General features: G+C 42.6%; 1 protein-coding gene across 1 annotated transcript in view; it reads left to right on the top strand.

The window, feature by feature from the left end:
- ADGRA1 (adhesion G protein-coupled receptor A1) overlaps positions 1-26,822 on the top strand; it is a 1,280,537-nt gene that overhangs the window by 1,064,535 nt on the left and 189,180 nt on the right. Inside the window, exon 15 of the mRNA XM_077455240.1 lies at positions 4,535-4,662. Coding sequence (XP_077311366.1) covers positions 4,535-4,662 — 128 coding nt within the window. The remainder of the gene's footprint in view (positions 1-4,534; positions 4,663-26,822) is intronic.

The following is a 26,822-nucleotide window of genomic DNA, read 5'->3' as shown; positions in this document are numbered from 1 at the left end:
TGGGGGGGGGGGTTTGTGCCATCTTGGCATTTTATGGCCTTCAAAACTGTAACGCCCTTAGAAAGCCTGAAGGCGGTGCTTGGTTTTTGGGGCCCCGTACGCGGCTAGGCTCCCAAAAAGTCCCACATATGTGGTATCCCCGTACTCAGGAGAAGCAGCAGAATTTATTTTGGGGTGTCATTTCACATATGCCCATGGCATGCGTGAGCAATATATCATTTAGTGACAACTTTGTGAAAAAAAAAAAAAGTTTGTAATTTTCCCGCAACTTGTGGCAAAATATAAAATATTCCATGGACTCAACATGCCTCTCAGCAAATAGCTTGGGGTGTCTACTTTCTAAAATGGGGTCATTTGTGGGGGTTTTGTGCCATCTTGGCATTTTATGGCCTTCAAAACTGTAATAGGTAGTGAGAAGTGAACTCAAAAAATTACGCCCTTAGAAAGCCTGAAGGCGGTGCTTGGTTTTCGGGGCCCCGTACGCGGCTAGGCTCCCAAAAAGTCCCACATATGTGGTATCCCCGTACTCAGGAGAAGCAGCAGAATTTATTTTGGGGTGTCATTTCACATATGCCCATGGCATGCATGAGCAATATATCATTTAGTGACAACTTTGTGAAAAAAAAAAAAAAAAAAAAAAAGTTTGTAATTTTCCCGCAACTTGTGGCAAAATATAAAATATTCCATGGACTCAACATGCCTCTCAGCAAATAGCTTGGGGTGTCTACTTTCTAAAATGGGGTCATTTGTGGGGGTTTTGTGCCATCTTGGCATTTTATGGCCTTCAAAACTGTAATAGGTAGTGAGGCGTGAAATCAAAAATTTACGCCCTTAGAAAGCCTGAAGGCGGTGCTTGGTTTTCGGGGCCCTGTACGCGGCTAGGCTCCCAAAAAGTCCCACATATGTGGTATCCCCGTACTCAGGAGAAGCAGCAGAATTTATTTTGGGGTGTCATTTCACATACGCCCATAGCATGTGTGAGCAATATATCATTTAGTGACAACTTTGTGTAAAAAAAAAAAAAAATTTTTTTTTTGTCATTATTCAATCGCTTGAGGCAAAAAAATAAAATATTCAATGGGCTCAACATGCCTCTTATCAATTTCCTTAGGGGGTCTACTTTCCAAAATGGGGTCATTTGGGGGGGTTTTGTACTGCCCTGTCATTTTAGCACCTCAAGAAATGAGATAGGCAGTCGTAAACTAAAAGCTGCGTAAATTCCAGAAAACGTACCTTAGTTTGTAGATGTGACAACTTTTGCGCAAACCAATAAATATACAATTATTGACTTTTTTTTTACCAAAGACATGTGGCTGAATACATTTTGGCCTAAATGTATGACTAAAATTGAGTTTATTGGATTTTTCTAATAACAAAAAGTAGAAAATATCATTTTTTTTCAAAATTTGCGGTCTTTTTACGTTTATATCGCAAAAAATAAAAATCGCAGAGGCAATCAAATACCATCAAAAGAAAGCTCTATTTGTGGGAAGAAAAGGACGCAAATTTTGTTTGGGTACAACATTGCATGACCGCGCAATTACCAGTTAAAGCAGCGCAGTGCCAAAGTGTAAAAAGACCTCTGGTCATTTACCAGCAAAATGGTCCGGTCTGAAAGTGGTTAAGAGATAACCTCTGCTGAGCACCTTTCTCCGACTCTCCCCCCAGTATTTTGCTATTTTCCTTTCCCTTCAATCTATTCTGCAGCTCTCTCTCTATCTCTATTTCAGAAAGTAGCATGAAACCAAGAAATAATTGCAAGCTTACAAATGGTGTCACATTCTTCAGGCTAAAGCAGCCAGACAGCATGGGGGCACACTGGTAGAACCAAATACAGCCTGCACATTACAGGAAACCAATTTATAGATATATCATCTCACTATAACTGCTCAAGGGTTTCCTTCTTTACTTGTCTGAGCTTTCTTTTTATGCGTTTCTTTTATTTCAGAAGTTATGATTATTGACCACATCCAGTGTTGTATATATGATATGGTTAAATGCATAGCTAAGTTACATAAATAAACTGACCTGCCTGAAAAATTATGTAATTTAGGTATCTGTCGGAAAATTACCCTTCTATTTCCTGGCTCAGCTGTACAGCTTTCTATGGTCTTGTAAAATGCACAGCTCGTTTTGCGCAAAATTTCAGTGCATATAGCATTTTTTATTTTTTGGGGTGAGGTTTTATGCATTTTTTTAAGCATCACTTCCTCCGTGAGCAAAAAATGCTTAAAAAACACAACATGTTTTTTAATGCATTTCCAGCTATTCCTATTAAAAGGCATGTTTTTGGTGTGCTTTATTCATGGTGCACAAAAGATGCTGTAAGCAGGAGGTTTTAAAACATACCGTACACGCAGCGCACAGATGTGAAAAGCTACATTGCATTTAAAGGGAAATACTTTTGATCCACCTTTTGTCACGCAGAAAATTAGATTTTTAGGCCTGGTTTACACCTTTGCAGCTTGAGGTTGATGATTTTTCCTGGTGCATTTTTTTCACATGTGTTTTTTACATGTTTTTAATGCATTTTGGGAAGTTGTCTATTGTCATGCAGGGGAAACCAGCATAAACGCAGCAGAAACGCATCAAAAACATTTTGAGATTTTTTTTCCCACAGCAGGTTGCGTTTTCGCACAGAGCAGCCTGATCCTCCTCTTCTCGGTTCCCCCGTTGGAGCTTCTAGCGCCTCCCCCCACTGAGTGCCCCCATAGCAAGCTGTTTGCTGTGGGTGCACTCGTGCATGCTTGCTCTATGACTCCCGCTACTGTATCTGAGCCAATGAGGAGGTAGAGAACCCCATGCACATCGCTGGATTGAGATCAGGCTCAAAGGTATGTGTTGGGGGGGGGGGAGGGGAGGGGCGCTGCATGCAGTAAGGTAAAAAATAAAAATAATTCTGCCTTTAAAACCACATGTGAACAAGGCTAACTGTCCAGTGAGCAAGTCGGAGGTGAAATGGTCATTTTCGGATGTACCATACAGAAATAACAATAGAGCTGTCATCTGTCTGACTCTATGGGGTGACAGAGGTGTTTCATTGTCGAGCCCCTTTATAGTTTTTTTGTCTTCCTCTGGATGAATTGTGGGCATAGGCTTCTGTATATGGGGGTTTCATATTTATTTCTATTTATTTATTCTGTTAATGTTTTTCTACTGGTTGAACTGAATTGGTTTGTGTCTATTTATGTAACTACAGTGTATAAGACTGGCTCAACAGCTTACAGATCCAAACAAGAAAAATTAGTCTACGAAGCCTCTAAAAAAGATAGAGTTGCCGGTATTAAAAAAAAGAATCATCTGCAGCCACTACAGATCTCTACAAATTTGTGGCGTGATAATAGACCATATGTTAACAATTGCAATAAAAACTCGCTTTTCTTCAATACGTACAACATGAGGTTGATTTACTAAAACTGAGAAGTGCAAAATCTGGCGCATGGATTCAGGGCCTGGGACAAGTGGTGGCAGCTGTGCCTTGTGGGGGGGAGGGGGTGCTACAAGAAGATGGGGGAGTTAATTTGTGTTGGAAAGGGTAATTTGGGGGGGCAACAAAGAGTAAGTATTGTTCTTGGAGAGGAAACATGCAGGAGGAGGGCTACGAGTGGTGATTTAGGGGGATTTGTGTTGGGAAGGGATAAGGGGAAAAAAATGTGTGCTATGAGGGAGGATTGAGGAGGGAATTTGTGCTGGAAGGGGGAATTGTGAAGTGGGGGGGGGGAAGATTTGTACTAGGAGGTGAGATTTTAGGGGTAGAAGATTTGTGCTAGGAGAGGAAACATTTTTTTTTGGGGAGGAGGAGGCATTTGCACTAGGCGGATTGGAGGGGGGGCAAAGATTTTTGTGGAGAGGGGGAATTCAGCAGGGGGCAGATTTGAGCAGGGAATTTCAGCAGGGGGCAGATTTTTATTTGGAGGAGGGGGGATTTATGGTTGGGGAGTAAGCATGCAGATTAGTTTTCAGTGTTTTTATGGGGGAATTTTTTCTGACACAACATGCCCATATATCTTGGGGGGAAGAGGTGCAGCTTGGCATGTTCGCCCTGAGCTCTAAATGACCTTGTCCCGGCACTACAGCTGAACATGGTGGCCAATCAACTTCTAACATCAGCTTGTTCAATTAAGCCTTTACAAATAACATGGAAGCTGATTGGTTATACAGAGCTGCACCAGATTTTGCACTCTAGTTTTAGTAAATCAACCCCATGGCAACAAATAAAAAAAACAATCTAGTATAGTGTTGTTTTCACAATGCAACTCTTCAAATCTTTTTGTAGGTGAGACAGTTCCCTTTTCAGTGTAATTTTCTGTATTTCCCAGTTTGGCTGGAGTTTCACTTTAAGAGCAGCTGGCACCCCATCCAGGGCAAATTGTACAGATGTTCTGGGCCAAGAAACAAGGTGGCACTGGAAATTATATGTAAATACTGGAAAGAGCGATGGAAAAATCTGAACGTCTCAGCATGACGGAAAGCTTTAATGTGTGATTTGTATGGCTGAGGCAGATTGTATAATGCTGTTTACCTCTCTTGTTAGGATTTGAAGACCGTGCTGTCTTACCCTCAGTACCCAGGGGAGTTCCTGCACCCTGTGGTCTATGCCTGCACTGCTGTGATGTTGTTGTGCCTGTTCGCTTCTATTATCACCTACTTTGTGCACCACAGGTAGGACGCCTTTTTTTTTTCCTACTTTACCTACGTAGGTATAATTATGCCATTTTTCTGAATTGCTTGTTAAATTGCAGCGTTTCTAATATACTAGGGACAATACAAAATGCCTGAGCTGACTACAGATGTCTCCCAGAGCACAAAGATGCTCTTTGTTCCCCCCACCCTTCAGCAGTGTGCATGATGGTTGTTGACAATTTAAAAGCATCCTGAATATTTTAACAGTAAACAATATTTTTGTTCCATCTCCATGGATGTCCTATGCCCTCATACTGCAAATAAAACTTGAGGAACCTAGATTCTACAGTTAGCTTCCAGGAAGCCACAACTATTCTTTGCATTTCTATTGTCAGAACTGCCAATACATATTATTTGCTTTGCACTGCTCCAGCAAACTATATGTGTATCTATATAATGGAATGCTTTAAACATAATTTAGGAAAACAATGTGGCTGGGATTGATGAGATACCCTTTTGTAGCTGCTGTGTCATTGTACATGCATCGTCACCGCATATCCATGGTTGCAGTCCACAATTTTGATACTGTATGCTTAACCAGTTCCCACCCAGGCCAATTCTGACATTTATCTCCTATATGTAAAGATTAGTATTTTTTTGCTAGAAGATTACTTGGAACCCCCAAACATGATATATTTTTTTAGAAGGATCCCTAAAGAATAAAATAGTGGGTGTTGCAATTTTTTATGTCACACAGTATTTGCGCAGCAGTTTTTCAAATGCAATTCTTTTGGAAAAAATATGCTTTACCACTTTCCGCTATAACTGAATAATGGCTACAATGCGGTCGTCCATTTCTGGGAGGCCATCATTTGATGGCCTCCCGTTATCGCGACCCCCGTGTGCCTGCTACGGGGAGCGGATGGTGCATTCTGTGATCACAGTGTCCTCCGGATTGAGATTGAGCCAATCAGCGGCTCTTTACCACTTGATCAGCTGTGTTTAATCACAGCTGATCACAAAGGTAAACAGAAGACGGTTATCGGCACTTCTTTCTTTGCACTGAGAGCATGAGGAAAGGAGAAGGGAGCCAATAACCGGCTTGTGTAAAAGGGACACAGTACACTGTTAATCAGGGCAGTGATTATGATTGTCCTGATTATCAGTACAGTCCCAACAGTGCCCACCAGTTCTGCTAATCAGTGCATATCAGTGTCTTCTCATTAGTATCACCTATCAGTGCTGCCTCTATGGTGCCTCCTCATCAGTGCCCATTAGTGGCGCCTCATCAGTGCCCAGCAATGCCCATCAGTGTCGCCTCATCAGTACCCATCTGTGCAGCCTATCAGTGTCCATCAGTGCAGTCTTATCAGCACACCTCAATGAAAGAGAAAAATGACCTGTTTGCAAAAATATTATATACATTTTTATCAGAGGCCCTAGAGAACAAAATGGTGGGTTTTGCAGTTTTTTTTATACCACATTGTATTTGCGCAGCAGTTTTTCTAACGCAATTCATACACATTAACCAAAAATACAGTTTAATGAATTGTAATGTACACAAACACAATATAATACCCACATTTTTGGTACAATATACAATATGGTGTTGCGCAGAGTAAATAGATACCAAACATATCACGCTTTAAAATTTCCACGTTTGCGAAATAGCGCCAAACTTCATTATTTAAAAATCTCCATAGGCGATGCTTTATAAGCCCTTACAGGTTACCAGTTTTTAGTTACAGAGGAGGTCTCATGTTAGAATTATTGCTCTTGCTGTGACGTTCGCGGCAATACCTCACTTATGTGTACGGGATCAACAAGTGTGGTTGCCTTTACACACAAGCACGGGAGGGATGTAAGGGCTTTACACTTTTTTTTTTTAACACGGTTTCTGTACAAAATGTATTGCTGTCACAAGGAATGTAAACCTCCCTTGTGACAGCAATAGGCAGTGACAGGTACTCTTTATGGAGAGATCTGGGGTATTTTAGACCCCAGATGTCTCCTCTGCTCTAAAAGCATGTGATCACACCAAGATCAGCGTGTACACTGTGACGAATGTTGATGGGACATTGGTACACTGACAGATTTTTTGTGCACTTGTATACTTTGACAGTAGTTGATAGTCCACTGGCGGACCACGAAAGATGTTGATGGTCCCACTGGGGACACTGACAGATGTTAATGTTGCAATACAACACTACTGCAAATGTGTTTGTGCACTGGTACACTATGACAGATGTTGATGGGGCACTAGTACACTGTGATAGATGTTTTGTGCACTGATACAGATGTTGATTGGACACTTGGACAGGGATATATGGTGCTTTGTTTACTGTGTGGGATGGCTTCACTGACTGTGATCGGTGTGTAGCTGAACAGGGCTGCAGCATCCCTCTCTTACGTGCCCCCCCGCATTAAGCTTTCACTGAGCTCAGCAGGGAGAGCTGCTACAGAGACACATGTCTCCGTTTACATTCTGTGATTGCTGTGATTGGACACAGCCATCATGTGATCAGGAGGGCCAATCACAGCGCCCATGTCCCGATCTGTGATGGGCAGCACATCACAGAATCACGCCACTGTGCCCCCCCCCCCCGTATCTGACAGGACATATAGGTACATCCAATCAGAACAGCAAAGCTCCCACCCTGGCCATTTCTGTAGAGTGGCCGGGTGGGAAGCGGTTAAAGTGTTTTTAATGTATTCAGGCTTAAAGTAATATTACACCTTCAGTTTTTTTCAGCACTCTCTCGCTCCCTATATTAATTTGGATGATGGTACTTTTTCAATTATCGCTAATATTCTGTTATGTGAGGCAATACTCATAAATGTTACACTCTCTAGCTTAGTTAATCACTTACTTAGTATGCAGCTTCTTTATCTCTTAATCCTTACCTACGTTCCAGTTTCTTATGGTGCCATGTTTCAGGGTGGATAATTTCTCTTGCAGCATCCTATAGAGGCACCCTTGCATGCAGGGATTAGAGCTGTGTTTCCCTACATTGTGTGCATCAATAGAAACAAACAGCCCCATAGTTTAGGAAGGCAAGGCAATCCCCAGCTCTGCCCTCCTTATGCCTCCTTTCTTTATCAAGCTAACAGGCTGGAGACTGCACTGTCCACTGTTAACTCTCTCATGAAGAAAGAGATTGAGGGAAGCAGCACTGAAAGAATAGGAGCCAGCAGCAGTAAAAATTGTGAACTGCAAGTGCTAACAAATAGTTTACTGGAAAATGTTTATTTTATTGTGACCAATGTGCTAAACTAAAAAAAAACACTGAGGGTTTAATACTACTTTAAGGAGACTGGATGAAAATTTTGTTTACATATCTGGGTTTAAACTTTTTTTCTTAAATGCATAAAAAAATGCATGCACAAAAAATTGTTAGTGTTGTACATATTGAGCACTCTGCTGACGCCCAAGCAGTACCGCAGTAACTTTTTTCATCCGTTTTTTTTTTTTTTCTATAGAGGGTGTGTATACAAGTATGTCTTCTTTGGTGCAATAGTGGCTGGGGGCAATTACTATAGTGTGCATCTACATCACTTCCTCCTCCAACCCAGACTTGTCAGCACAGTGACAATTCTGCAGGAATTTCAGCAGCCATATAGAAGCCTTGTCAGCTTTCTCCTGAAAAAATTACCTACGCTTAAAACTGGCAGGCAGAAATAAATGGGCCACGTGGAAAAATGGGCTCAGTGGAAAAGGTGCAGGGTCAGGAATTACTGAATTAACTTTGAATTTAACCACTTAAAGAGGAACTGTAACTCACATAATTTGTAATAAAAACATATTTGCCATTCTGAAGCTTCCCTCTAACCACTTTGCATATTATTTTATATATACTGTGTTTCTGTACTTGCCAAATATGCTGCAGAAATCTTCCTCCACTGAGTCTGGCTGCAACCATTATAACTGTGGGCAGCTGAAGCTGCTACCTGTTCACTTCCTGGATTTACACAGAGGAACACCTCCAGTTCTGCAGCCCTGCATCTCCCTTGGCCCTCTTATGACTCACCCCCTCCCTTCCTGGCAAACGAGAGAGAGAGCACCGTGCATGAGGTCATAACCCTAGGCTTTTTATCAGACAAGAATCAGAAAGTGGACCGTATAAGGTATTTACTAGCAGATAAAAAAAATGTTTTGCTATGCAAAGTTAAAACAACAAGAGCAAAAGATTTAATAAATGAAAAGTAAAAAAAAATGACCTAAGGTCCGCTTTAAGGTCCACCATATAGCAGTTTTACTGCTACAGGGTGGCACCTCTGTGCCTGATCACGTATATATTTATGTGATCCGACTCTTCTGGGTAAGGGGGTGTGCATTCACGCTGCCAGTGAGTCACTCCTGCTGTGATTATACACAACTGGAGCCTATCGGCAAATACCATGGACTTGAAGTCCAACGGCACCCGCCGGTCATCAGGCAGAGAGACGGGATGGCGGTCAGCCTATGTAAACAAGGCACTATGCCGTTCTGACAGAGGAGAAGGGGTGGAATTTGTATGCCTGCAAAGCTGGGAACAAATTTCATCTCTTCCCTAGTAAAAGCACCTCACAATAGTTAGGAACACAGTTAATCCTTTGCTTGCCCCTGATATTAACCTCTTCTCAGCCAGTGTCTTTACTACAGTGACAGTGTATATTTTTTAGCACTGATCAATGTCACTGGTCCCCAAAAGTGTCAAAGGTGCTGCAACATCACTGTCCCGCTATAAGTCGCTGATTGTCACCATTATTAGTAAAAAAAAAAAAAAGAATAAATAAATAAAAATATGCCATAGTTTGTAGACGCTATAACTTTTGCACAAACCAATTAATATTTACTTATTTTTACCAAAAATATACAGCAAAATACATATTGGCCTAAATGTATGTTATGCTTTATAGCAGAAAGTAAAAAAAAATGTTTTTTTTTTCAAAATTTTAGGCCTTTTTTTGTTTATAGCGCAAAAAAAAAAATTGCATTGGTAATCAAATAACACCAAAAGAAAGCTCTATTTTTGCAAAAAAAGGACATACATTTTATTTGGCTACAGCAATGCACCACCGCTAAAAAAATGGCCTGGTCTTGAAACGAGGTAAATCTTCCAGAGGGTCACTGGTGGAAACCTACAGCAGGGGATCCTTCCACTGATCCTCGCTGATGCAGAGCAAACGTGGACACAGCCTGCTGTCCTCTATGGGTTGTCAGATGGAAATGGATCACCTGTCCATTTCCATTCGACTGTCATCCGATCTGATCCACCATACGGATGGAGAACGGATCCCCGTCCTTCTGTTTTTTAGCGGATGGATTTGGATCGGATTTTGGTGGGTGTTCGCAGACATGTCCATTTACATCCGCCCCTCCATAGATAGCAATGGGTGGTCCGATTGGGTGCCTGAAAAACTGACAGGTCGACCCAATCGGTCCATTCATGAGAAAGGGGCCTAGGGTTTACATCCACTTTAAAAATATTGCTCAGTGGCATTATAAGGTCACTCTAGTTTTCTCATAATGGTCACTGGGCCAGGAAGAAAAATCATCCCAACATGGACAGAGCTAGAAATAAAAAATCCTTAGATATTGGTAGAGGGGCACTGAACATGGATTTCCATGGGTATCATTAATTGAAGACAACTGGCCTCTATTTAGTAACCCACTACAAAGAAATAGGTCAAAGAGAGTGCCAGATAAAAAAAAAAATCCTTAGGAGTCCAAAATCTTTATTGTTCAACTGGTTACAACACGCAGGGCAAGAAACTGCTAACGCGTTTCCCCTTATTAGGGCTGGGTGAAAAGTCAGTATGTTAAATGGACTCAAAAGTACTTCTACACAAACGTATTCTATCCTTCGAGGAAAGTTGTACTAAATTTAACATTCCCCCATCTGAGTTCTTAACATACTCTCAGATTGTGTCCTGGCTCCGTCAATTGAGGGCCTCCAACTCATTGATCCCCTCGGGGCGTGGGAGTGTTTGACCTCGTCCAGTCCCAAACCTAGAGGGATCACTATATTGTACAATCTTCTAGATGCGAAATCTTCCTTCTCTAAATTTGGTCACTTGGTAAGATGGGAAACAGACCTTGGGAAACAATTCACGGATAAACAGTGGCTCTTAGCGATTAAAGACAATATCCGCTTTTCAAGATGCTCGAACTACGGGGAACTGGCGATTAAAATTACAGCTAGATGGCACTTTACCCCCTATATCATAGCAAAATTTTCAGAGGGAAAATTCAACCTGTGTTGGAGAGGATGCGGCCAGGTGGGCACGCTAGTCCATATGTGGTGGTCGTGCCTACATTTGCGGAGCTTCTGGAATGAAGTATTCAAACTGATAGCGAGAATCACAGGTGTTCTGAACAGGTCATCCCCCGAAAAAAGCATTGTTGAGCATAGGTATGTCTGTCTACCCCTTACCACTGAGAGCCACAGCTATGAATATCATACTAACAGCGAGGTCCCTGATAGTGCAGAGTTGGAAATCAAGGGACATCCCCACACTACGTGAACTGATCGCGAAGGTCAATATCTCAGAATACGAAAAAATTCTAGCATATAGAGACGGTACAGGTGCAAGGTACAGGGCAAACTGGTCTACTTGGAATTGTTGGTTCCAAGATAAAGGATGAACCTCATAAATGTGATTCGTAGCACTTATAATTTTACAGAGATTGCCTCCTTTCATGTTACTCCCCCCCCCCCCCCGTCTCCCCCTTCATTTTATGTTTAAAAAAGTGTTGACTTATTACGTTTCCCGAACCATAGTGTTGTAAGTACAAGTTTGACTAGACGGACCTCAACTCTGTCATACATCATGCAATGTTATAGTAGACAAGCTCCCAGATGAGTGTCAATGTTTTTAAGTATTCGGTTTACCAGGATATAATATGCAGAGAATGGTAGTAGTGTACATGTTCTCAGTTTTACAACCTTTGTATGTACACCACTGTAACATTAAGTCACTGTATCCTGGTACTTATATGTTCATGTACTATTCCTTTTTTTTCTTTTAAATAAAAATTTATTTGGTAAAAAAAAAAAAAAAAGTACTTCTACACATACGGATCTAAAACGCAAGCACAGAATGTTATAAACAAGCGGTGCTGGTGTTCACAGAAAAAGTAGCTTAACCCTGAAACACATTGGATGTCTTTTGTCCTACCTGTTTTAAGCAGTTAAAATTTAAAGACTTTGGACTTCTAAGGATTTTTCATTTGATGCTCTCTTTGGCCTATTACATTTAGAAATAAAAGCCTGATGAGTTGTATTTTACCAGGATTTAGATGTAGTGGCTGCATTTATTTATTTATTTTCAGGATTTTCAGCAAGTACACAAAAGACCTGTTGATCTTGCATGAAATTCAGTGTCCTGGTCACTTCTTGTCAGCTGACCTGGAACCATATAAAAATATTCTATTTGTGTAAATTACTAATCCTATCATCCCCCATGTATTGTGAGGATAAACAAGTGCAGCGCTCATATAAAATCACATATCAATAGTGACCAACAAAAATAATAAAAATATAATCAAAACCTGTGCTACATATAAAAATGTGACAATCATAAATCAACAAAAGTGTCAAAAAGAGATTGAAAATGTCCCAAATCCCATTAATAAATAAAGTCCCAAATAAGACCAAGAGAAGAGAGAAGACCAAGATGGTGAATCAACCGATGAAAAAATATATTCTGGCAGGTGTTGTTCAGTGGGTGAAAAATAGTAGATGATCCTCCACCATAGACATATAAAAATGCTTACCAGAACAATTGGACACAGATGGGCATGTACCCACTGGGTCAATCAAGCTTAGATAGTAACAATGTTCCACAGCGTCAGACTCCATAAATCTGTTAAAGAACTCTGAATAGCATGTATTAAAGATTTAATTGCCAAGGAGGAAAAAGAATAAGAGGGCACATATCGTAATTCTATTAAAATTCCAGCTTCTTTATTAAAAAAGGAATAACACTCACATTTGTGATGAAAAATTAAGCGCTTTACAAAGAGGCAGTAACAGTGGCATCAGCAATCCTTACCAACGTGTTTCGTCCTATGGGACATCATCTGGGGTGATATATTAAATAGTCTGCATATTTGTCAAAGCGCATAGGGCTGAGCCATGCACACACGATACCACGCATATGCAGCCAAGGGTCGAAAATATATTTCTTTTTGTAGGAAGACCTTTTTCCCTTCAGGGCATTTTTTAAATGCTGTTTATTACTTGCTGAATTGTAAGTGCAATCTCTCTTATTAACCACTAGAGATCCGTGCTATAGCCAAATGACGGCTATCGCGCGGACCTCCTTTGCCGGGACGACGTCTATTGACGTCGTCCCATGCACGAGCGGCCTGCGCGCCCCCTGAGGGGCGCACGTGGCGCGCTCTGTGATCAGCGAGTCTATGAGACTTGCCTGATCACGGATCGAAGCAAGGGGTCGATCTCGACCCCTTACCACGTGATCAGCTGTCAGCCAATCACCGGCGGCCGTGATCGGGACATCAGCCCCGATCACGGCCAGCTTACCAGTGCCCACCTGCCCCCTGCCAGTGCCACCTCAGTAATTAAAAAGTGCCCCCCATCAGTGCCACCCATCAGTGCCCATAGTGCCACACATCAGTGCCACACAGTGCCCACAGTGCCACCCAACCCATCAGTGCCCACAGTGCCACCCATCAGTGCCCACAATCTGCCTCAACAATGGTGCTGCACCCTAGTGCCACATATCCGTGCCCATCAGTGTCATCTACCAGTGCCCATCAGTGCCACCCATCAGTGCCCAGCAGTGACCCCTATCAGAGCCACCTATCAGTGCCCATCAGTCCCATCTATCAGTGGTACCTATCAGTGCCCCTTAGTGCCACCCATCCGTGCCACCTTATCTGTGCCCATCTGTGCCCATCAGTGCCGCCTTATCTGTGCCCATCAGTACTGCCTTATCTGTGCCTATCGGTGCCACCTTATCTGTGCCTATTAGTGCCGCCTTAACTATGCCTATCAGTTCCCACCAGTGCACCCTATCAGTGCCCACCAGTGCCGCCTCATTAGTGCACTTCAATGAAGGAGAAAATGACCTGTTTGCAAAATTTTATAACAAACTATTAAACACGATTAAAAAAAAAACAAAAAAACTCCCAGATGTAATTAAATACCACCAAAAGAAAGCTCTATTTGTGGGAAAAAATGCTAAAAATTTCATTTGGGTACAGTGTTGTATGCCCGCGCAATTGTCATTCAAAGTGCATCAGCGCTGAAAGCTGAAAATTGGTTTGGGCGGGGGGGGGGGGGTTTAAGTGCCCAGTAAGCAAGTGGTTAAATCAAAGATTTTTTTTACAATATTAAAAATATGTTGGCCTCTTATTTTACATATCCCACGATCCATTTTGAGCTTGTTGGATTAAGCTGGCTATTTGACGAGTCCCTATATATTGGCAAAAGTGATCTGTGCTGGTAACGCTATCCCATCTTCATCTTTACTGTCTAGTGAGTGCATATTGACCACCACCCTGAATAGGGGGTCACTGACATTCTGCTAAGCCTTTGGTGATGGTGCTTTTGGTGTCGCCTTGGCTATCTCAGGAGCCTTTTCCATTTTCATCATGGAGTTTGGAACTTTATTTAATTTAATTTCATTTAATTTCCTTACTGGTGGTTTATAACAGATTCCCACAATTCTTATTTTGGACTATCTATGGACACTATTGAATGTGTATTTATCACTATTCTGCACAATGTGTATTTATCACTATTCTACTGTTTAAGGTCAGTTAATTATACTATGCACTGCACTGTTTTGGGTGTTTATATGAGTGCCTGGTATCAAAGGTATAGCGTTCAGCAGCATTATTCATTTAACAACAAGCACATTTTTTTTTTTCTGTTTTACTATTTATATTAGAAGTCCAGCCTGTTTTATTCATAGGATTACTAGGCGATCACTAGGTGACAATAAAGGATAAAAAGCCTGAAAAAAAAATGAATTCATCCACCATAACGAAGGACTGGCAATCTGCAATATATTACACTTTTGCCTTTGGGGTTAAAATATGTTTGTATAAAATATCAAGTGAATGGCCTTTTAGGCCACCGAGTCCTCTCGGGTTCTGTCTGATGGAAGGTGTATTGAAGTTGCCTGCACACTGGCTATTTTTACCCATTAATTGTGGTTTGGGAGATAAAAAGTTTGCCTGTTCCAACAGCTGTGTCTAGAATGACCTGCATGATTCCTTTATAAGATACTTACTGTTTTCCTAAAATCTCTAGATAAGGTGAACAGTTAACAAGCCGGTCTATATCACACAGGGGACAATTCTTGACATTTTTATCTCATAAAAAGTGTATGCTAGTTTATTAGCCTGTAGTGTCAACTCAAAACAAATCGGTCCCTGTGCAATACACATTGAGCTGCCATGATCCTTTTAGTTAAAAGCGAACAAGGAAGAACCAGCAAGGGGGAATATCCCTCAGGCCACTTTTGTTCTGACAAATAAGGACCAGCAAGGAAAGGTTGAGAAGGTCTTCTTCTCAAATGCTGCATGTGTAGTGTGCAGCAAAAGCCCAAAGTATTAATAAGCTGTATAAATTGTATTAGTGCCCCAAATAACCATTGAATACTTTATAGAGGCTAAATATAATCTCGTCTATCCCACTTGTGAGTATGTTGAATCAACATGATTAGCGACTCTTCATTCCTTCCTATAAACCTCAATTACAGTAAACCAGTAACAGGATATCCACATGTGCACAATAAAGCTGTGTTAATACAACCCATATACGGTAAACAAATGAACCATAAAATGAACACTCATATACAGGACCTCTTTATGGCATGACAAGGAGTTAGTCACAGCATCATTGAATGCATTTCATCACCACATCTGTGTATAACATAAATCCTTAAAATCTTAAACGGCAAGTCAAGGTCAACCTAAGGTGTTTAGCAATGAAAAAAAAAAAAACAAAATGATGCACAACAACATAATATATTAACCTTGATCCATACGTAGAGAAAGTTTATAACAATTTTAAACCATAAAATTAAAAATGCAAATCATGTATAATGTCCACAAAAAACACCTTCCAACCCCAGATTCCACATTATAGCAGTAATAAACCCAAAAACTAAAAATGTATTGCAGTTTACTAATTCTTAAAGGAGAAGTACAGCCAAAGCTCGTTTGGCTATACTTCTCCTGTGGATCATAGGAATGTAGTTCTGCAGTACTTTGACCCATTTTCAGCAAACAGTGGGCTGAAGTCCGCTGTCAGCTAATGTGACAGAGCTGGTCCAGACTGGGACAAGATTGTGACAATATGGTTGGGATCTGCCTACAACCTTTGACCGGCACTTGGCTGAGCCTCTCAGTGAGCCTTTGAAAATTTGAGCCAGCCACTACCATCCCCTTCATAGCCTAGTGCTCCAGTGAGAGTCACCAGCTCTCTGCTCATGGAGTTCCATTCAGGCAAACACAGCCCTTTGCACAATGTACATTTATGTATGCCTGTGTGAGAGAGGACTCGGATGGATTTAACAAGTAAACTAAAGCTGAACCCCAACTAAAACAGATAAGCAGTTAGAGAAACAGTTTTTTTGTATTTCCTTTTTGGATAAAGGTTTTACATAAATGAATAAAAGCTGATTGTTGCAAGCCCCCCTAGTTCCTATGTGACCTAGGGTTGTCGGGGTTTTAAATCTTGTGTTCAGGCTTTAGTCCTCCTGAAACCCAGACACATTATTCAGACTGGACTGTGGCTTCCTATGCTCCAGAAGTCCATGTAGTCTCCCTGTTCTTGCACCTGGAAAGGAGGGGCAGCAGGGGAGGCATTTTTCTTCCTACAGCAGCTGAAAGCCAGCATCTCCTGCTCTCTCTCTCTCTCATTGGCATTCAATGACTGCAGGAAAAAATACAGCACTCCACCACCACTCCTGTCGAGATTCCATTTCTTTCTGCTGACCAAACCCCCCCCCCCCCCCCCCCCCCGGTACCGATCACTCACTGTGTTTATGCATAACTGAAGCATAGTTCACTATGCTTCTGTTTGTGGATAAACAAAAAGTCTCTCAGCTCAGAGCACTTCCCATTCTTCACTGTCCAGTGCAGCTGAGGCTGCAGGGAAAGGGACTAGGGAATCGCTGTCCTTTCATCAAAGCCCCATAACAGTGCTATTCAAAAAAAAAAAAAATTATTGTAAAAATAAATAACTACTGACACCAACTGCTGCTCTACTGACACTGTCCACTGCTCTGCTGACACTGTCCACTGACCTACTGACACCGTCTACTGCTCTACTAATACTATCCACTGCTCTAGTGACCTTCTCAACTGATATTGTCTGCTGCCCTGCTAACAGCATTCACTGCTCTACTGACACCGTCCAATGCTCTACTGATATTGTCTGCTGCCCTGCTAACACCGCTAACAAGCTATTCCTATTTTAGTGACTGATCTACTAATCTCTTCAATTAAAGCGGGTCTTTACGTAACACAAAATTTCATGTTGCATGCATCTCTTCGTGCACATTCCAAAACATAGGTAATTTGTGTAGTGTAATTTGTTTTGTAAATGTACAATTTTTTCCCCCTATTCCTAGATTTCAGTAGGTACTGGTGATGTAGCCAGAGCCTCAGAGCTGCTGCCTGCGAAGGCTAAGTCACCAGTGACTTCCAGGGACATTGCACCTACTCTTGCTAATGCACGCTAAGGGACCAGATGTGGTTTGTTATTGTTCCATCACAAACCATGTCCTTTATGGCCTATGCACCAAACAAGAACTTAGAGTGAATATGTGGGGCATGTACCATAGAAAAACTTGAACAAATTGTTATTGTTCAATAACAAACTGCGCCGGATCTTATACACGCAGATGTAATCGGTGGGCTACCACAAAACAAGGAAAAAGATACTGGCCACCGATTACTTCTTTTTTTTTTATAATAAAGGAACTAGATTTATTATGACTGCTCAAATATGTTTTTGAAACAACTGTAAATGCTTCTCAATATCATTTCAATGTGCGATGTGGCACAGGTGAATATAAATCTCCAAACTTCTGAGCAATTCTTCACATTTCCTAACCTCAGACTTAATTTGTTTTATTATAACCTCTGACTGCTCTTCCTTTTTTTTTTTTTTTTTTTTTTTATAAAATTTTATAATACATTCAAAATCTTCCATATCATAAATAAAAAACATTCCATAAAAATACATAACATATACAAATACAAAACAAAAAGAAAAGAAAAATGGATCTATCTTTTAACATCCTCTCTTAAATGGCCATGCTTCTAAAAATTCATAATACATTTTAAGGTGAAGGAATAGAGATACTGCACCCTTAGCTCCAGATCCCTCCTCCAAACTCCCAAGAAAAGAGAGAAAACAATATATATTTTTGTATATATATCCTCCCCCCTCCTTTCCTACCCTCTCTATCCCCCTTCCCCTCTCCTTAAAATGTATAATTTTATATATATATATATATATATATATATATATATATATATAAGTGAATCTGTGATCCTCCTAAACTAGGGCTGTGGAAATTGAGGATTAATTCTTCGATTAATTTTTTTGATCAATTAAAATTCTTTTGATCGGTACTCCGCCGGCTTCCGGGTCTTCAGGGAGTTCCGTCGGAGATCCGGTGACGTCGCGGACATCAACGTCACTGGACTCCTCCCCCTTCCCCAAGTGCCTCCGTCTGCTAATGAAGGGAAGGTGGGAGGAGTCCGGTGAAGATGAAGTTCTGCTTGAACGTAACACGTACAGGGGAGGAGCTACGCAGGACATCACCCGCTGCTGCCCTATGCAACTAACACGATTGTCGGCTTTACATGCTGTGTTTTTATGATCTTTATGTGAATCGTTTTTGTTTGAACACAAAAATGTAATCTTATACTTAAGCGGTGAGCACTTAGATCTTTTCTTTCTACCCATGACCTGGCATCCTTGCTGAGATCTAAGGAGATGTGAGAGAAGTTTATGGTCCGTGTTAATCCTTTTGATACCCGTTTGCATGACCACCTGTTTGCACAGGGGTCCATGCCATAAGGTGAGAGTGATTAGTTAGACCGGAGATGGAGGGATTGTCACGCTACTGTGGGAAAAAAAACGGCACTTATGTCAGTGCTACAGTTTGAATTTAAAACGTATTTGTGTGAACTGTGAAGTTAAGTCATGGATTATGGAAACAAACTAGTGTCGGGTGATTGTATATAGTGTATACCACATTTACCACTGACTAATGCAGAGTTGCAATGCAAGGAGATCAGCTAAAAGTAGTTGGATCTGTATGTGCATTATAATTATTCAAAATTAGTCGATTAATCGATTAAAAAAAATCGATTACTCAAACACGAAAATTTTAATCAGTAACAGCCCTATCCTAAACCCTTTCCTTATTTATTTATGAGGTGAAGAGAGTTTTATCTCTCAACCACCACTATATACCCCTAATTCAGTGCATCCTTCGTGCTGGGTAGTGAGAATAGGAAAAAAACAAAAGAGGGGGAAGGGGCCAGGTGCAGAACCTCTAGATACCACCTTCGCTTCTCATATATCTCATATATACCAGGGATTCTTTAAATTCCAATCATCCTTTCCAAATACTAGCAAATCTTAATTCAGAGTCCTTTTGCAAGTGAATTGCTTCTTCCATAAGCCGAATCTTATCTACCTCCCTAAGCCACTGCTTCATTGTCGGTGCCATTTTTGACCCCCATTGTTTGAGGATCAATGCCTTTGCTGCATTCAATAAATAGGGAGTGATTTCTGCTCTATATTTCTTCCTTGTGGAATCAATCGCATGGAACAAACATTGCCAAGGATCCAACCCAATCTTGTTCCCACTGATTTTTTTTCATTAAATCTAATATTGTCACCCAGTATGATTGAAACCGGTGGCACTGCCACCATATGTGGGCATGGGTCCCAACCTCCCCACATTCCTCCCAACATAAGGGAGAGATATGAGGATTCGTTTTATGTATTTTCCAATGGCACATATTAGTACAATTTAACCATTAATTTACAATTAATTTCTTTTGCCATGTGTCCATTGAAGTAGATGGTAGTGCCTGATTCAATTCCATTTTCCAACTTCCAAATGGACACACAGATCCATCATCCGAAGGAGATTTCAACACCCTATAAATATTCTAATGTCCCTGTCTATTTATTCCCCCTTGATCAACCAATCTCTCCCAATCGTTTAGCCGGGAAGGCGCTTGGAGAGTTTTTGGGAGAGACTCCACAAAATGTTGAAACTGTCTATATCTGCACATATCCCATAGAGTCGTACCATACCTCTCTTGCAGCTACATTAGTGAACACAAGGCGTTCCCCTTTAAAACATCTCTAAGTCTCAACTGGTCTGATGGGGTCCATTTTAAATAAAGATTATTATCTTTCCCCGGCAGAAAAAAGTTGTTGCCTGTCAAGGTGGTCAGAGGACTGTTATGCTGCCATGATATACTTTTAAGTAGTTCATCCCATACGCTAAATGTTTCAACAGTAATTGGTGCCATTTCTCCCGAGAGGCCTCTATATTGTTTTGGGATCCAAATAATCTGGTCCAGAGCTGCTTTACTCACACTTTACTCTAAGGACACCCACTTTTTATACGGTGAGCCATGGACCCAGTCCAAAATCCTCCGTAATACTGCTGCCTCATGATATTTTCCAAAATCTGCCAGGAACACTCCCCCCTTCTCTCTTGGTCTACTCAGAATTGTATAGGCAATACAATTGTCTCTATTATTCCATACAAATTTCAGCAGAATCATTCCAAACCCTTTTACACACGGTTGGACATTCCGACGGAAAATGTCCGATCGGACCGTGTTGTTAGATAATCCGACTGTGTGTGGGCTCCATTGGACTGTTTCCATCGGAATATCCGACGGACAAAGTTTTAGAGCTGGGCTATAAAACTTTTCGACAACGTGATCTGATCTGACTTTGTCCGATTGTGTGTAGAGAATTCCGATCGGACAAAGTGCCACGCATGCTCAGATCAAATTCCTAGACCAAAGCTATTGGCTACTAGCCTGAACGTAGTCCTGTCGTAATGAAATAACGTCATCACGTTACGTACAATCAGATTTCCCATCAACTTTGTCCAACCGTGTGTATGCAACACAAGTTTCGGACAAAATCCGTCGGACGAAATCCAACGGATTTTGTTGTCGGAATGTCCGACCGTGTGTACAAGGGCTAAGAGTTTTAAAGTATGCTCCAGGGCTATTAATCGGGAGGCTTTGAAAGATGTACAAAGCCTTTGGAAGAATCATCATTTTAATCACATATATCCTACCAAGCCATGATATGTGCAGGGTACCCTTTCAAATCTTGTTTAATTTTATTCAATAAGCGAACATAATTATCTTGTTATAGGTCTGTTGTTGATACTGCCAGGTATATTCCCAGATATTTGAATCCCTTTCTTTTCCAAACAAAGGGAAAAAGAGCTCTGAGGGTCCTACCTTCAGTTGGGGAGACGGAGATATTTATTATTTCCGTTTTCTACAAATGAATCCTTACGTAACTACTCAGTTCTCCCACAATCTTTGGGAGTTTGTAAGGAATATGTTATATAGAACATAATATCATCTGCGAGAGCGGACATCTTATATTCTTGTCCCGCAGTTTCTATACCTTTAATTTTATAGTTGGCTCTTATAGAGGTTAAAAAGGGTTCCAAGAAAACACAAAATTGAATTTGGGCCGTGGGTTTAGAGTTCAAAGCCTCTATCCACCTGAGCATGCGTGGTCCTATACCAAATTTATGCAGTGTCCCCAGCATGAAGTCCCAGTCTAGTCTATCAAAAGCCTTTTCAGGATCTATTGGGAGAAAAAGAGCGTGTTTCTTGCTTTTTTTTTTGCTTCATGCATTAAAAGAATTGTTTTTAAAATATTTTCCCTTGTTTCTGTCCAGGGGACAAACCCTGCTTGATCCTTTCCTATACATTCTGGCATATATAGCTTCAGTCTCTAAGCCACTGTCCTTGCATAAATTTTCATATCTTCATTAACAAGGGATATTGTCCTAAAGCTGGAGCAGTGTGTTGGATCCTTCCCTTCCTTTACCAAGAGTGTTATATATGCCCCCAAGGCTTCTTCATGTATCTTTAAGCCCGCCCCAATGGACTTCATGTATAAATGAAAATAAAGAGTCAGGATTCCCATAAACTTTTTAAAATATAATGATGTGTACCCATCTGGGCCGGACTCTTCCCAACCTTACTTTTTTTAATTGCCTGCTCTATTTCTTCCTTAGAAATTTCCCTATCCAACCCATTTGAGTCCCCCTCCAACAAAACAGGTAACTTTATATTCCTTAAATACTGTTCTATTTTATTTCTTCTGTTTTGAGCCTCATCCAGGTTTTTGGTATCATTTACTTTATAAAGTGCTTGATAGTATTCCATAAAGATTTTACTAATATCCCTACTGTAGTGGAATGTTTCATCTCTCCTTTTTTATCTTTCATTTTCTGTATAAAATTCATGCTCCTTCTAGGTTTAATCACCTCCGCCAGTAGCCGCCCTGCTCTATTACCAAATTCATACTGCCTTTTAGCTGTTCTAATAAACACTCTTTTGTTATCCTGTTCTAATAAATCCCTCAGTGCCTCCCTCTTTCCTGTTAATTCTATCATTACTTTATTATCCCCTGTCCTTTTATGTGTCTCTTCCAGCTCTTGGATCTCCTGTATAAGGGAATTTTTTTGTGCGGTCCAGATTTTTTTCCTCTTTGTCCCCTCTGCTATTAATCTCCCTCTCATGAATACTTTACGAGTCTCCCACCGAATAGTTGGCACAATATTCTGTATGTCATTCTCCTTAAAAAACAAATTCAAATCTTTTTCCAAATCTTCCAAGACATCATGATCATGTAAAAGTGATTCATCCACCCTCCCAGGACCTCTGCCTTTCCAGTATATCTTCTAAATCCAAGCTTACCAGTACCCAGTACCAGGGCATGGTCCAAGAGGGTGATCGATTTCACCTCCATCTTTAAAAAGCCTTCTAAAAGCTTGTCATCCACAAAGACATAATCAATTCTCGAATATGAAGAATGTACTTGAGAATAATAAGTAAAATCCCCCCCCTTTTTTTTCTTTTAATAGTGGTGCAGGTTTCTCAAAGAGGTAAATCACAATTACTAACTTTGCTTTTCAAATTAAAATTGCATTGTTCTTGACAGTTTTATTAGGGACAACAGGGGGATTTAAATTTCCTATCAATTTATTATAAGGTAGACATTTTAAAAAATAACTTGAAATATTTGCTTATGAACTACAGTCATTTTAAAGCATTATTTCCCCATGCTCATATATGGATAGATGCTTTGAAATAATAGTATACAGTATAAGGGTAAAGGTAGAGAAAAACATGTACAAAATCACTATCCACTCCCATTAAGTATAGTCTCGCCAGGGGCGTGGCCTGGAGCCTCATGGTGTAGGACGTGCTGAGTGAGAGCTCCGTCTGAGACCTTATCCTTTTACCTTATCCTTTGGGGATTTTTCTTAGCTATTTACTGTACAGACGCCCGGGAACCTTGTGCTCACTTTGTGCCTCATGTCGCCGACTAAAAGACCCTCCGAGGCGGCCGCCAAGCTGGCTAAGTTCCGCCACGAGGGCCAGGGCGCGACGGAGCAAGATGGCGCCGGCCCCGCACCTACCGCGGAGGAGTCTCCTGCAAACGACACCGCCAAGATCCTTGAGGCCGTCTCCTCCTGCCAAACCGCCCTCACTACCAAGATAGAGGAGGTTAAGATGGACATCTCCCATATTCGGCATGACCTGCAGAAGCTGAGGGACAGGGTGTCCGAGGCCGAACGAAGAGTGGAACACGTGGAGACGGACATCCCTCCTTTACAACACTCGGTCGAACGTTTGCAGCACCAACTTAGTGTCGTCCTTCACAAGCAGGACGACATGGAAAATAGACTTCGACGCTGCAATCTTCGTTTCGTGGGTCTCCCGGAACGATCGGAGGGCTCCGACCCTCCCACCTACCTGGAAAACCTCCTCGTTAAAACCTTCGGCAGGGAATCTTTCTCCTCCACGTTCGTGATCGAACGAGCGCATCGTCTGGCGGCCCGTCCGCCTCCAGCCGGCGCACCCCCGCGGACTTTCATTGCCAAGCTACTTAACTACAGAGACCGGGATACGGTGCTTCGCCTCACCCGCGAACGTGGAAATATCCCGGTTGACAATGTTACGGTGGCAGTGTTCCCAGATTTCTCGGCGGAGGTCCAACGAAAACGAGCACAATTTACGGAGGTCAAGCGCCAGCTGCGAGTTCGCCATTTGCCATATGCAATGCTGTTTCCAGCTCGACTCCGGGTGACCCGTGAGGGCAAGACCTATTTCTTTGAAGATCCTGCTGCGGCCTCGTCATGGTTGGAACGGGATGCGGTGCAAGGCCCTGCTTGAAAGCTGACCACTACAGCCCCTGAGTAGTGCCTACCTATCCACCCTGGCTACCGTGAGTGATCCCTGCCCTCTCCTGTTCCCTCTGCTATACCCCCCCTCTTTTTTCTCCTTTGACCCTATGGACTGCCTCCATTTTTGCTGCTATCACCCCCTGCATGGGAGAACGCTGTGCTGATTGCCCTCTGCGGTGACCGCCGCTGAACTCTCTCTGTGCCCTGGATTTACAGTTTCTGCCTCCCCTCCTTTGTCAGACTCCCGTGCACCCTTCATTGTTTTTTCTAAGATGAACATCGGTGTGATGGCGCGGATCGTGAGGGGGGTCATGTTCTGGGACGTGCTACCCTTGCCCCTGTCTCGCTCCATTTTTTCACTCCCCCCTCTCTCCTTTCCCTCCCTATTTTTACTGATGCACACGGAGGTAACCATGTACTGCTTGAACTCCTTGTCTCCCCTATTTGGCCCATTTTTCCACATGCCTGGGTTCCCCCCCCCCCCCCTTTTTTTTTTTTCCCCTGTCTGCCCCACGCGCTATGCTTTTACTTGGTCTCTCAGACGACTTGCTGACTCTTGCTCTGGAAAGTACACCCACTGCAACCCGCTGCACTGTCTGCTCTGCAGTTTGTTATAATTGCGCCCATGTTTGTGTTGTTTCCCTGGCCAGCAGTCACTACCGCGGCTGCGGCGAGTGACAGTTTTTTTGGTTTGCTCCGCTGGTCCAGAGTAGGCATTGTTATGACTGTTTTACTGGTTGTATGTGTTTTATATTGTGTTATTTACAGCTGTAATTTTATTGCAAATGTGTTCTTGTATTTGTTGCTGTCAGCCAGGGAGGATCCAGAGGTTGCCCAGACGCCCTGCATGCCCGAACTTCCTGGGCCGGGGGCCTACACAAGTCTAATCTGTGCCGACATGTGCCATGGCTGCGCTTAAATTTGTAACCTGGAATGTCAGGGGCCTTGGCGCTAAACCCAAGAGATTAGCCGTCCTTACTCACCTCAAACGCCTGAAAGTGGACATCTCGATCCTCGTCGAGACTCACCTTACAGGCCAGTCCCAAAGGGCGCTTAGAAAACCTTGGGTCGGCTGGATGTACAGCGCCCCTCACACTTCCCATTCCCGAGGTGTAGCTATTCTAATTGCTAAAACTGTGCAGTTCCAGTTACATGACCTATGCTCAGACCCTCACGGTAGATTTCTATTTTTACATGCCACTGTGAGCGGCCTGACGATGCTTATTATGGCGTTTTACATACCACCACCCTTCCAGTTTCAGGCCCTGCACGAAGGTCTTAATTTTATGACCAAATTCCCTACAGTCCCGGTAATCTGGATAGGTGATTTCAACATGACCATCAACCCCGGCCTCGACCGACTTGGCGCACCTGACCGCACGTCTTCCCCCCCTCATACCACTAGGTTCGGTAGATTTGCAGCTGAACTGGCCATGACAGACTCCTGGAGACATAAGCATCCAACAACACAGGCCTTTTCTTGCTTCACTCCCGCCCGCCGAGCTATGTCTCGTATAGACATGGCCCTGCTCTCTCCCTCCCTGCTTCCCGAATTATTGGAGGTCGGCTTTGACGCCAGGGTGCTGTCGGACCACTCCCCATACTGGTTGACGCTGAGACTGCCTGCGACTGTCCCCCCCCCGTGTGTGGAGACTGAACCCCTTCTGGCTTACGGTTATCCCAGATCTGGAGGACCTACAGAGGGAACTAGTTTTTTTTCTCCGTTCAAACGCGGGATCTGCGTCCCCTGGGTCAATATGGGAATCATTTAAGCTTCATGCTAGGCTGCTCCTGATCACCCGTATTAACAGGTACAAGGCTAATTCTAGACAGGTACTGACACAGGCTGAGGAGCGCCTACAATCCCTTGAGCAACTGTTTGTGACGGATCCTTCCCTGGAACATGCCACCCAGCTCCGCCTCCAGTCCCGACTGACTGATCACCTTCATTATGAGAAAGCGAAACAGGGCCTTTTCTTTAGTAGACAGCGTGTGTTTGAACACGGCGAGCGGGCGGGCAAACTGCTAGCTTATATGGCCCGGCTTGACCATAGCCCTCCGGTGGTGGTTCAGCTCCGTGGCGCCGCCGACGACTTGATCTCCGACCCTGACCTGATTCTACGTGAGTTCAGAATGTTCTACTCCACTCTATATACCTCCACAACCAGACACACGCACGCTGACCTCACCCAATTCCTTCACTCCATAGATTTCCCCTCTATCAGCCCAGAGCAGAGATCCCTCCTGGAAGCCCCCATCTCCCCTGACTGTATTGCCGAGGCACTTGCCTCCCTCCCATCCTCCAAGGCGCCTGGCTCGGACGGGCTACCCCTGGAATTTTATTCTCATTTTCAAGACACGCTAATCCCAGAACTGCACACGTTATACACCCATATGTTTGATACAATGTCCCTTCCCGCCTCCATGGGAGAGGCCCTTGTTGTCCTCATACCCAAGCCCGGTAAGGACCCCTACTACCCAGAGTCGTACCGCCCGATTTCCCTCCTACAGCTGGATGTAAAAATCCTGGCTAAAATTCTGGCCCTGCGACTCAATAAAGTTGTCCTCAGCCTTATACATCCAGATCAAACGGGGTTCATGCCTAACAAAAATACTGCCTTCAATCTCCGCAGACTCTTTATGAATCTGCAGGCCACTCACGATAACATCGGCTCCCGGGTAGTCGTGAGTCTAGATGCCGCGAAGGCGTTTGACTCCGTTGAATGGAGTTACCTATGGGA

This window comes from Lithobates pipiens, unplaced genomic scaffold, assembly GCF_037356315.1.
Source record: "Lithobates pipiens isolate NorthernLeopardFrog02 unplaced genomic scaffold, aLitPip1_a1.2 Scaffold_25, whole genome shotgun sequence".
In the NCBI taxonomy this organism is placed as follows: Eukaryota; Metazoa; Chordata; class Amphibia; order Anura; family Ranidae; genus Lithobates; species Lithobates pipiens.
The sequence above is the reverse complement of the archived record's forward strand: the minus strand, read 5'-3'. Positions and strand labels throughout refer to the sequence as shown.